This window comes from Notamacropus eugenii, chromosome 2 (assembly GCF_028372415.1).
Source record: "Notamacropus eugenii isolate mMacEug1 chromosome 2, mMacEug1.pri_v2, whole genome shotgun sequence".
Classification (NCBI taxonomy): Eukaryota; Metazoa; Chordata; class Mammalia; order Diprotodontia; family Macropodidae; genus Notamacropus; species Notamacropus eugenii.
This window is the reverse complement of record NC_092873.1, coordinates 495,088,831-495,101,676: the sequence shown is the minus strand read 5'-3', so window position 1 is coordinate 495,101,676 and position 12,846 is coordinate 495,088,831. Positions and strand designations below refer to the sequence as shown.

The window sequence follows — 12,846 nt, the reverse complement described above, 5'->3', positions numbered from 1 at the left end:
AATTCACTCTGTGCACTCTGTCTCTATGTGTGTGTGCATGTGTGTGTGTGTAATCCCACCCAGTACCCAGATACTGAAAAGTTTCAAGAGTTACAAATATTGTCTTTCCATGTAGGAATGTAAACAGTTCAGCTTTAGTAAGTCCCTTATGACTTCTCTTTGCTGTTCACCTTTTCATGCTTCTCTTCATTCTTGTGTTTGAAAGTCAGATTTTCTTTTCAGCTCTGGTCTTTTCATCAAGAATGCTTGAAAATCCTCTATTTCATTGAAAGACCAATTTTTCCCCTGAAGTATTATACTCAGTTTTGCTGGGTAGGTGATTCTTGGTTTTAGTCCTAGTTCCTTTGACTTCTGGAATATCCTATTCCATGCCCTTGGATCCCTTAATGTAGAAGCTGCTAGATCTTGTGTTATCCTGATTGTATTTCCACAATACTTGAATTGTTTCTTTCTAGCTGCTTGCAGTATTTTCTCCTTGACCTGGGAACTCTGGAATTTGGCCACAATGTTCCTAGGAGTTTCTCTTTTTGGATCTCTTTCAAGCGGTGTTCTGTGGATTCCTTGAATATTTATTTTGCCCTCTGGTTCTAGAATCTCAGGGCAGTTTTCCTTGATAATTTCTTGAAAGATGATGTCTAGGCTCTTTTTTTGATCATGGCTTTCAGGTAGGCCCATAATTTTTAAATTGTCTCTCCTGGATCTGTTTTCCAGGTCAGTTGTTTTTCCAATGAGATATTTCACATTATCTTCCATTTTTTCATTCTTTTGGTTTTGTTTTGTGATTTCTTGGTTTCTCATAAAGTCATTAGCCTCCATCTGTTCCATTCTAATTTTGAAAGAACTATTTTCTTCAGTGAGCTTTTGAATCTCCTTTTCCATTTGGCTAATTCTGCTTTTGAAAGCATTCTTCTCCTCATTGGCTTTTTGAACCTCTTTTGCCAATAGAGTTAGCCTATTTTTCAAGGTGTTATTTTCTTCAGCATTTTTTTGGGTCTCCTTTAGCAGGATGCTGACCTGCTGTTCATGCTTTGACTTCATGTCTCTCATTTCTCTTCCCAGCTTTTCCTCCACCTCTCTAACTTGATTTTCAAAATTCTTTTTGAGCTCTTCCATGGCCTGAGCCCATTGGGTGGGCTGGGACACAGAAGCCTTAACTTCTGTGTTTTTGCCTGATGGTAAGCATTGTTCTTCCTCATCAGAAAGGAAGAGAGGAAATGCCTGTTCACCAAGAAAGTAACCTTCTATAGTCTTATTTCTTTTCCCTTTTCTGGGCATTTTCCCAGCCAGTGACTTGACCTCTGAATATTCTCCTCACACCCACCTCGCCTCCTGATCCTCCCAGCCCGCGCTTGGGGTCTGAGATTCAAATGCTGCTCCCCAGCCTCGGGGCTTCAGCAGGGGCAGGGCTGCTATTCAGTGTGAGATTAAGTTCAGGTGGTCAGGTGGGGGCAGGGCCGCCTCATGGCCTCAGTTCCCTCAGGGGGTTTATGCAGAGCCTTCAACAATGGATCCAGGCTCCTGCCTGCTTGGGGAGCCCTGGTCTGCCGCTGCCTCAGCTTCTGCCTCCCGAGGGGGCCTGAGTTATGGGGGCACCCCACTTCCCTCTCGACCCGCCAAAGAGACCCTCTCACCGACCCCCGTCACCTGTGGGTGGAGGGACCTGCGTGGCCGCTGGAGATCCCGTCCCTGAAGCCTGCTCAGATCTGTTCCTCTTGGTGCCGCGGCCGCGGCACGGCTGGGCTGGGCTCCGCGTCCACAGGGCGACGGACCTTTTGCGAGAGGTTTGCAGGTCCCTCTGGAACAGAAATCTCCCTCGCTCCAATGTTCTGTGGCCTCTGGGTGCAGAATTCGCCATGAGTTACTTTTTTGTAGATGTTCTGTGGGTTGTGGGTTCGGAGCTATGTGTATGTGCGTCTTTCTACTCCGCCATCTTGGCTCCGCCCCCAGATGTAGCCTTTTCAAATAAAAAGTAAGTGATAAATGAAGAATTGGAGAAGTTCCAGAAGGACAGGACTTAGAGCTGGGAATGACCTTACGTCAAACTCACAGGGTCAGTATGCCTAGGTCCTTCATGACTGTACTGATAGGCAGGCTGGCATTCAGTTGCATAAATGCATTTTAGTTGCTATTTTAGGAGTTGAAAAGTGCTGTTTAAAGTACAAAGCGAATGAATGAAGACAAAATTCTTACTGTAAAAGAACACGCTGTCTTATGGTGATGTAGAAGGCTGTGGAGTCTTTGGAAGGTATTCTAAAAAATTAGTAAATGTCATTTCCAAACGTGAGAAGCTGTCAGCTAAAACTACCTTGTCGTTCCTTAGGTAACATCACCTGATCTTACATGGTTGGTGACATAATCTACAGTCTTAGTGCATATAGTACAAATGTTGCTGGTCTTTGTTCCTTATCACACGAACTTATAATAATGGAAAAAAATTATTCTTGTTAGTTACTCCTGAAACATCTTTTGAGAGTAAGGTTAGACATTTTCTCAACACGGTTATATCAAGGAAAGCACATTATTTCATCTTTCCTTCCATGCCTTTGAAGTACTCCCACCATCCTTCAGTTTCACCTCCTAGATTCTCAAGCTTCTGACAGCACAACCCAGGGGCTTCTTCCTACATGGACCTCCCCATCTTGAGCCACATTGTCTCCCTCCGGGCATTACCTGGGGTTACTTTGCATCTTTCTGTGTGCATGTTCCACATACTATTAACTGCTTTTGTTTTGGTCTTTGTATGAGTGTGTAGGTACTGCTTTTGATGAGTTTCTTTAAATGATTTGACTTAATGGTTACTGTTATAATTAGACAATAGCTCCACCTTGGTCCTTTGTCCCCTCCACTCCTCTAGTTCTCTCCTGACTTAACCTGCTGACTTTATTTCTTGTTTCTACTTCCTCAGCTACCTTTGCAGTCCCACTTTTGCTCATTTGAATGCACTTTTAGAACTGACTTTGATTTCATTTTTGATACTTTAGTGGATCTGTATATCTGCCTCTCAGGGTTGTTGTAAGGATCAAATGAGTTACTATTTGTAACGTCCTTCAGCACATGTGTGGCACATAGAAGATGCTTAAAGAAAAGCTTGCTGCCCACCCCTTCCTCTCCCTTATACAGGTACTTCTATCAGCCCATCCATTCCTGATCTTGCATGACTTGGTCCATGGCTTCCTGTGAAGGGGTCTGTCCCCCAGGGACCTTTCTCTCTACCTTTTAATGTTGTATAGGGGGATGGAAGGAAGTGTGATTGATTGATCGTCTCTCCTTTTCCGGTCACATAAAAGTGTAAATAAATGTTGAACTTCTGTAATTTCCTCTCTCAGCATTCCCAGTCTGTACATTAAATTAAGCTTGGAATCCTTTTAAAAGGAAGATACCAGTTGCCTGTACAAAATTCAATAAGAACTTTTTTGTTTCCCATATGCTTCATTACTTTGTCCAGGTTCCTACAAGGTACTGCTACAGATATGAATTGCCGTTATAAGCCAAACAATTTTAACAAATACTTAGGTAATTCTTACATAAACATAAGCAACCTGGGTTTCAAAATCTTAATTCTAACAAGATTTTTCCTATAACAGAATTTGAATTAAGTTACATTTTCCCTCCTGTTTGTGACACATCTTTTCTATTGAGTTAGTAGGGAAAGATGTGTCCTTAAAATGACCCAATTTGGCAGTGTCATAACTTGGAACAAACCCTTGACTTTCCTTTGTTATTAATTGCAGATCCCTAAATGTTATACTTGCTCTTATATTATGCAGTCATACTTTTGTGACTATATTATTTTATATACTTAAAATAAATCGTAACTTCAGCTTTGAATGACAAGTTTTATTTTTTAATGTTATGTAATAATTGCATTTCTTTTATTAATATGCTTCACGCCGGTCTGTCTCAATGTTGGTTTCACTGAATGCTGTATAGCACTAGCCAGTGCAAACATGTCTGTGTAAATAAACACATCGCACACAGCTTCTTTTTTCACCTTGTTTAGGAATGCAAGTGAAAGTACGGCTTCCTGTAAAAATGCAAAAATAAAGGGCTGCTTTAGGAGTATACTTGAAATCTTTTGAGTCCAAGGTTGCCATTTTCTGATGGGTGTGTAAGGCTTGATTGAGCTATGGATGCTATGCTTTTAGGTTGGAAGGTTATTTATAGTAGAGGGAGCCAAAAATTTAGAAGGTTTGATTCTCAATTTGCTGGTGCTATATGAAAGCACCAGAAATAATTGTATGTTCTTCCTATATACATACCATTGTAGGAGCAGTTAGAAGCTCCTTCTTTGTACGCTCTCTGAACAAGGGATTTTTGCCAGGGTGGTCTAGCTAATGGCCTAGATTTAGGAATTTGGGAGAACCAAAGACAGCATTTTCTTTGGAAAGGTTTTGGAATTCCTCCCCCTCTCCTAAGACAAAATGTTAAATTGTTGGTCTTGAATTTAAAGTACAAGGTGTCTCTCTTCAGGTTGGCTCTAGCTGCAGTGGTGGGGACAGGGGGATGAAATGTGGTTCTGGGCTGGGATTCAGCAGTTTTCACACTTTGCTTCTGTTAAAATGTTTTTTATGGTTATAGATTGCCAAAACTTACTTTTGAAAAGCCTGCCTTCATTGATGGGGCAGTAGGTAAATTGGGTTTGTTGTTCCTTCTAAATAAAATGTCCTGGGTGTTTATTAGCACGTAGATGAAGTTTTGCTGATTACCTTTGTTTTAGTTCAAATGAAAAGTCCTCAGTGTGGTGTTTCTTTCAAGGGCCTGTACTTGCCAAAAGTAGAACTGTTTATCGTATTATTCCAAAGAAAGACCACACTTTTTGCCTAGATCTAATCAGTGCAAAGGCCCAAGCGTGGCTGTCATGTCACTCTGAAGTAAGGGAATGACAACAGAAACAGCAAAGACCAAGGCAGCGATAAAGATGAAAATTAGCTTTACTTGAATTTAGAAAATCTTCAAAATCTTCACCAGCCTCTTTTCATGATGTGATTTGGGATATGTTTCGGTGTCTGCTTATTTTTTTTTCCTTTAGAGAAACATTATTTGGGGAGAATAGCCTGGATTAAAACCAATATGTGAAGTTAATCAAATCTTTACCACTTTTAGGTACAGACTGTGAGCAAGATAGAGGATTATAGTGTCATTGAGTTGGAAGGGATTTCACAAGGGTTCTGGCCCAAACCTGACCCTAATTATAACCAGAGCATCACCTGTGCTCTGCCGGCACTCTCAGGAACAGGGCCTGCTTAACATACCACATGTTCTTTAAGTTTTTCTTCCTCTGAGTCAAAGTCTTCCTCTTCATCCTCAATTTTTCATTCAGTGGTCCTAGTTTTGCCCTCCAGAGCCAACCAGAAGTTTAATTCTCATTTTTATCAGATAATTCTTTTAAGTATTTGAAGATTCTTACATCCCTCTCTTTCCCCAAACCTTCTCCTCATTTCTTTTTCACTCATCCTCTTGTAGAAGGGTTTCAAGTCATATTTGCTATTCTGGTAACCCTCCTGGATACATTTCTACTTAGCATCCCTTCTAACGTGTCAGCCACAGCTGGACCCAGTACTCCAGAGGTGGTCCGACCCAGGCAGCAAGCAAGGAGAGAGTCTAGAGGAGAGAGCAAAGCAGTGGGTTTGGAGTCCACAAATACTGGTCTGGTATCCCAGCCCTCTTACTGTCATGCTCTCTTACTTGGAAACACCTCAGGGCACTGGGCCTGGACTCAGGAAAACCTGAACGTAAATCCTACCTGTGTGACCCTGGCCAAGTCATTTAACCTCTGTTTGCTTGAGGATAACAAGCCGCACCAGTCTCTCAAGGTGGTGGTGAGGATCAGATGAGATAATGTGTATCACAGTGCTTGGCACATAGTAGATACTGTAAAAATATTGATTCCTTTCCCTTTCCTTCCCTTACTACTTTCATGACCTTGGGCAAGTCATTCTGGGCCTCATCATTTTCATGTGTAAAATGACCTCCAAAGTCCCTTGCAGCTCTGATGGTCTCCCTCATTCCTCTTAATGCAAACTAAGGGGATAGATTCAACCTCAGGGAATTCGAACAAGCTGCTGCCCCCTCTCTCCCTCCCTCCCCCCACACATACCATCCTTGATAAGTATAACCATCATCTCTGCCTCTCCTAGACCCCAATTGTTAGTGTCCACTCCCTCCTTGTATTCATTTTATTACCTATACATGTTGTACCCATCTTCCCAGAGAAAGAGAGAGATTTATCATACACTTGCTTTGTACAGAACACTGCTGAGTGCTGAGAAAAAGAAAGACAGGACATACAAGGGACCTGAAGACAGGAGGCCGTGGAGAAATAGTCCTGGGGAATTGTGAGTTTGTCTGGGTTTGAAGAGCATGTAATCTTGAGGGCAGAGATGGTTTTGTTTTGCTCTTTATCCCCAGACAATTACCTTACCCAATAAATGTTTTCAGAATTGTTTGAATTGAAGTGAATTAGCTGCAGTAGCTTCGATGTACTGACTCATTCACCTTGAAATTCACCAAAGATTAAAAGGTTTTTTGTTTTATTTTGTTTCCTGTGAATTCTTTTCAAGCAGCCCTCATTTTCCTGTGTTTTGCAGTTGACATGTTTTCTTTTTACCCCAATACAGGCAGGACCCTATTAAATTGTATATTTGTTTATATCAGTTCACCATTCTAGCTTGTCCACCTCAATTCAGCCATCTCTTGTCATTATATTAAGCTAAACCTCCCAACTTTATGTCAGAGTAAAGACATTAAAAAGAAAAGCCAGGAAACCTAAATGACCAAGGGGAAAATGAATGAGAAAAACATCATGTGTTTGAAAGAATGTGAGCCAGGCACCATATTGCACTTTGGGAATGCGAATTACAAAAGAAATAAGCCCCTACCCTTCTAAAGGAGACTACATTCATACATGGGAAGATAAGGGAGTCAAGGCCAAGAAGAGTGTTTTGATCCAGAAAGTCCCAAGGATATTTAATAAGGTTATAGGGTAGTAGTTGATAGAACCTTTCCAGAAGTAATGGTAAAATATTATTAGACCAAACTCAAATAGAAACAGATATCCCTATGGGCTACATGTTGACCTCGAAAACTGCAAATTAACTTTATGTTGTATGCATTTTGAGTTATTTTGTTAAACATTTTGCAATTATATTTTAGCCTGGTTTAGCCTTAAGGGCTGCTGCCTGGGGCAATGAGTTTGATCCCCATGGTGTAGAGTGCCATTAATGTGAGAAAAAAAATTTAACTTTGCTGCCTTTCTACAAATAAAACAAGATTAGAAAGCGCCACTGCCTTCTTGACTTTAAAAAAAAAAAGTCACTTTAAAATAGAGACTGTGGCACAGAGGGGCTGTCCTCTGCTCAGGTATTGGGCCACCCTCAAATTGGACTCTGAAGGCGGGGTGGGGTTGGAGCTGGAAAGGATGGCTTTTTTTTTTCCCATAGTGGGACTTGGTTGCTGGAATACAACTCCAAGTAACACTTGGTAGTCCCCATCTTGCCTTTTTCCTCTTGCCCAGCATTTGTGGGCTTCCACAGCCATTACTCCAGCATTTATTAGGAGCTTGGGATCTAGCAAGTTTATCAGCCCACATTTTTATGAGTGTGCCCTGAGCCCTCAGCTTTTTGCAAAGGACAAGAAAAAGTTAAATCTTGGAAAAATTTATTCCAACCACCCTTGCATATCCCGTATAATAATAGTGATCTATTCAATGCCGCTAGCATGGAATCATAACCACACTATGAAGTGACCATTCCTGAGTCCTCCCTGTAGTCAGGAAGGATGTTACCTCACAAAGTAATTGCCAGTTTCAGTCCCTGGGACCCTGTTTCTCATGGCCAGAATGTACATCCCAGCCGCTGGCTGGGGGCCATGGCTTTTAGGGCCCAATGTGTCCCAGAGCCCCCATTTATTGCTCTTCCCAACTCATCATTAGGGAGAAGAAAAGGAGGTCTGAGAACAGTCAGGTCAAAAACAGTGTAAATATATGACTATATATTTACTTACTTTTCCAGAGAGACATGAATCCACTGAGAGTTTTGGCAGTGAAAATCCAGCACTTTCTTCTGAGGAAGAAGGTGAAATCCAAGAGAGTTCCTGAGGAATATGCATTGGTTGTCTACTTTTGAAAACGAGGAGCACCTTTGGTTTTGGTTTTGATCTTTTCACTTTTAATTTTAATTTTTTTAAATTACATTAAGAATTTTTTTCTGGCCCGGTTTTCATGTGAGGTGCCTGGTCAGATGATAAGCTTTTTTTTTCCTTTGATCATCATAGAACAAATTTGTTCCCATTTTCATATGCTTAGTATATAAACTTTAGCATTTAATATCTGACCTTTACTTGGATATTTTGAAGTGTGTGGCACCTCAGATTCTTGCTAACCAGTAAAAGTTCAGTTTGTAAACTACATGGTTAAAAGAACCTTTTCCATATGGGTTCAATTATTAATATGTATATTGATTCTGGAGCAATAATCCTTTTTTTCATTTTTTATTTTTTTACTGCATGTACATCTTTTCATCTTGAAGGAAGGAAAAAGCACTGTTGTAATTGAGTAGATTAATCTGTAAGGCACCTAATATAATCAAATGAGAGCTTTGGCAAAATGTAACAGAAAGAAACCACAATTTCTACTGTTTGAGCCATCATTATGCTTGTTCTCCTTAATAGGAATCCTAAATGTTTTAATGCCATCTTCATTTCCATCAACACTATATACTTATCCCCTTTAACTTCATTAAAGTGTGTGTGAGTAGTTGGATTTTTAATTTTTTTTCATTCCTAGCAATACCTGAAAAACTTGGAATTTGTACTATAGAAATGTACATATATATTTATTATGTAGACACTTAAAATTTTTATCATATGGTATCTTCATAAGCCTCATGATTTCACTTGTTGGAATTGCAAAGTTTTCCTAATTTTACTGGAATTTTTAAAGTTGCGAAATGACTGTTTAGATTAAAAGATTATTACATCTGTATTGCATCTGTGTATTGAGTGGTTTTAAAAGGGAGATAAAAGGGACGTTGTTGAATTCATAGTTGTTTCAAAATTGGAAGGAGATCTAGAAAATAGTGTGGGGCCCTAGGAAGACTGAAAATATGTAAGGATTATAGAAGAATGAACTGAAAGGAAAGCATTGCAATGGCTCCTATAACTGGGAAAGAGGAAATCTAGAGTATGATGATGCTCAGTGAGTGATGATTCGTATAGACCAAGCTAGCACGATAGGAGAGCTTTCTATAATACTCTTAAGACATTACATCTTAAATAGAACATATTCCTCTATCTCTCTGTTTTTGATTATCTGTCTTTCCCATCTTCCATTATAAAAACTTCTCATTTGAAGGTCACATTGTTAGTAAGATAGCAGAGAGACAACTGAAGATTGAGATCTCAAAGAATTAATTTATGGGGAATGAATAGGTAGGCTTTAAACTAATGTGAAATTTGGCTCTACTCAACTTTGGGAATGGGACAAAACTTAGTTAAGTGAGTAGTGGAAATACCATGAAAAGAGTTAGTAAGCATAGCACAGAGACATGATTAACAGAAATGGGATAAAGTACACAAAAGGAACATGTGATCTGAATATCAGGGTGGAGAGGAATTTCCTGACAGTGAAATCTGCTATGTTGTAGATTTATTTCCAAGAAAAGTGTTAAGAGTTCCATCCTTTGTGGAATTTAAATGTAGACTGGATAAAACCCAAAGTATTTATCCTGTACTTTCCCCCTACCCAGGGGAAAGACTCCATCCATGACCTAATGCATCTTTGCCATCCCTGATTTCTAGAATTCCATTTCTTAAACATTCCCACCATAGATTAGACCTGTGAAAAGAATCCACTAACATTCTCCTCAGCCTCCTATCAGAATACACATGTATTCACTATTTGGGATTTAGATGTGCTGGTGCAGCCCTGTGCCATAGGTTTCAGAGGGGGTGGGAATGAGAGTAAAGGGTTTAATTTGCTGAGAGTCCAGAAAATTTTAGAGCTTTCTACTAAAATCTTGAACTCTTACTTTTATGGTCATTTTCTCTCCCTTTCCATTTCTGGATTCTTAACAGGTTCTTCTAAGCAAACTGACTTAGGTCAATTTCATCATGCTGCATTTCACAAATCAGGCTCAATGAACAAGAGGTGAACAGGGTTTTCTTATTATGTTTTCGTAAACACTGAGTTCAAAGGGAAACTGGGATGTCCATAATTGGTAATTATTGCATAAAGGTTTATTTAATAGCCACAAATTACTGTAAATATGACCTACAGCTGTTCTTATTATAAATATGAATTAAAGATCACAAGGAATTATTTCAGTAGGTATTATAATTACTAAAGCTTAGTTAGAAGCCAATTTGTTTCACCTGTAGCAAATAATGGGCTCCAAGGTTACACACACACACACACACACACACACACACACACACACACACACACACACACACACACACACACACACACACACACACACACACACACACACACACACACACACACACACACACACACACACACACACACGTTAGGGGGATAGCATTTTAAAAATTTATTGCTTTTTTTGGTTTCTCTCAATTTTTATCGTGTAGAAATGCATTCTGTTTTTTACATCACTCATAGACTTTTACATTGACTGATGTCCTAAAATGATTTGTTTTGTCTTTAGACAAATAGTTGAGTTATGCATAGTTTAGTAGCAAAGAGCATCTTTATGATTTTAAGAATTTTTCTGAAGGTAATTAAGAGTATAACACAAGCTGTAGCTATAAAATTCTAGGCACTAACTATTCATCTGAATTCTTTAAACTGTTTTCAGTTTCCATTTGGAACCTCCTTATTTGAGTTTGTCATAATACTGCTGATTTGAGTAAGAACTTGTAGCTTCAATTTTTTTTTCCCTATTGCAAATTTGGAAACAGTTTCCAGTTTCACTAACATTGAAGAAATATGTTTATTTTGAAATTCAAGAGATGTTTGGTACAATATGCTTCAGAAATAAAAACTACTTGAGTATAAAAGTGTGTGTGTGTGTGCTCACATATATGTGTACATAAACCTTTTTTAATATGTGTGTGTATGTATGTATCTCCATCCTTAGGGAATGTGTACTTCAAAGGACAAAGTTTGTTCAAGGAAAGCCATCTAAAGTATGAATGTATATGTTCTTTAAAATTTCAGACATTTCCCAAAGGACAATACTTGGGTGTAGCTCTTCCTAAGTGGTACAGCCCACCAATACTAAAAGGTATCTCTTACTCTTGATGGCTGAAATAGTCTCATTGTAGTCTAGCAAGTATTTTGTGTGTGTGTACATGTGTACTGTACCAGTAGTGGTTAAGGAAGAGCTCCAGCTTCATGGGAAATACTTGGTTAGTATAAATAGGTAAAGCATTTATTAAGTGCTCAATATGTGCTGGGCAGCCAGGATACAAATACAAGCAGTAAGGCAGTGCCTACCCCCAAGTAGCTTACATTCCAGTGGGGGAAACCCAGCAAAAAAGAGGCATAGAAAAGGATGGGAGGGAAGGTATGTCAGTCAGTGAATATTTTTGAAGTTTTTCCTGTGTACCAGGTGCTAAGTGTTGAAAATGCAAAAAAGATTTAAAAACCAACTCCTCCTCTTAGGGAGCTCACAGCCTTGATGGGGGAAACACATGGGAACAGCTGTGTATAAAGAAGCCTAATTAAAGATCAAATTGGAAATTCTGGGGAAGGCACTAGAATTAAGGGGGATTAGGAAAGTCTTCCTACAAAGGTGGGATTTTAGCTGACACTTGAGAGAAGCTGAGATGGGGAGGAGACCTCAAGGCCTGAGGGAGGACACTGAATGTGGTAGAATGGTCTGAGGATAGCTAAAAAGTTCAATGAAGGTGTGGATACTGGCCCAATAAACCAAAGCTCCCCTGTCTGGAGGGGGTGGGGCAATGTTCACAGTTGAGTCCTACCACCTGCTAGAAGCCCTTCCACCTTCCTTCTAAGATTATCTCCAAATTATCCTGTCTCTAGTTCTTTTATTTTTTTACCTAGTTTACACATTGTCTGCCTGTTACCCAGTGAATTCTTAGAGAACAGGGACTCTTTTTGCCCTTTTTTGTATCCCCAGTGCTTACTTAGTGGGTGCTTGTTTAAGTAGAATGTAATTGTTGCATGATAGGAACCATTCAGAATCAACTGTCTGCTTTCCAGAGGCAGACTATGTTCTGTCCCAGTTTGCCTTGAATAGAACAGTTTGTTTCTCCAGCTTGAAACTGGAAATGTCTGTTTTAATAATCATTTCAACTTTAACCCTCTTTTATTATTTGGGGGAAAAAAAAGTTATTCGGTGATTTGTAAAATTGTTTTCTCGGAAGATGGTGGTTCCAAGCCTTCCTTTATCCTGAGTATTTTCAGCTTCTGCTTTGAATCTTGCCCACATTCATTGCTTGTTTGAACTTTAAAACTACTCCTCACTTAAATTTGAATCCAGCTGTCACCACTATGGTATGTTACATAGTAGGATCCTAGTATATTTGTAAAATTGTAATATATGCTCATCCATATTGGACACTGCATTAAACAAGCTTAAAGTCTCCCAAAATTTCTAACCAAAGACCAAAAAAAGAGAAATGGACTAGATTTATCTTTAAGGTCCCTTTTTAGCTCTAAATCTGTCCTGTGATTCTATATGAGATGTTGTGTACAAACGTGGAAAAGGTGTAAGGAAGTAAAGACAAGTTGTCTCCATAAATAAACTTAAAATGTCGTTAAGATTTCGGATGATTGTTATTTGAGAGTAAGGAGTCTCTGCTTGTATCTCAACACCCCCAGCTATAACCGTTAATAAAAGTTTGTTGAACTTGAATTTG

The 12,846-nt window shown here is 39.3% G+C and overlaps 1 protein-coding gene across 8 annotated transcripts in view; it reads left to right on the top strand.

Annotated features, from left to right (window-relative positions):
- ZNHIT6 (zinc finger HIT-type containing 6) overlaps nucleotides 1-12,846 on the top strand; it is an 81,692-nt gene that overhangs the window by 53,725 nt on the left and 15,121 nt on the right. Inside the window, exon 11 of one of the 8 annotated variants that reach the window (XM_072648926.1) lies at nucleotides 8,010-12,842. The exons of 6 other annotated variants lie outside the window; for them this stretch is intronic. In XM_072648926.1, coding sequence (XP_072505027.1) covers nucleotides 8,010-8,095 — 86 coding nt within the window. In that variant the 3' untranslated portion in view covers nucleotides 8,096-12,842. Of the gene's footprint in view, nucleotides 1-6,248; nucleotides 6,446-8,009; nucleotides 12,843-12,846 lie in introns of those variants that run through there. One more of the 8 variants, XM_072648928.1, reaches the window with a different exon arrangement.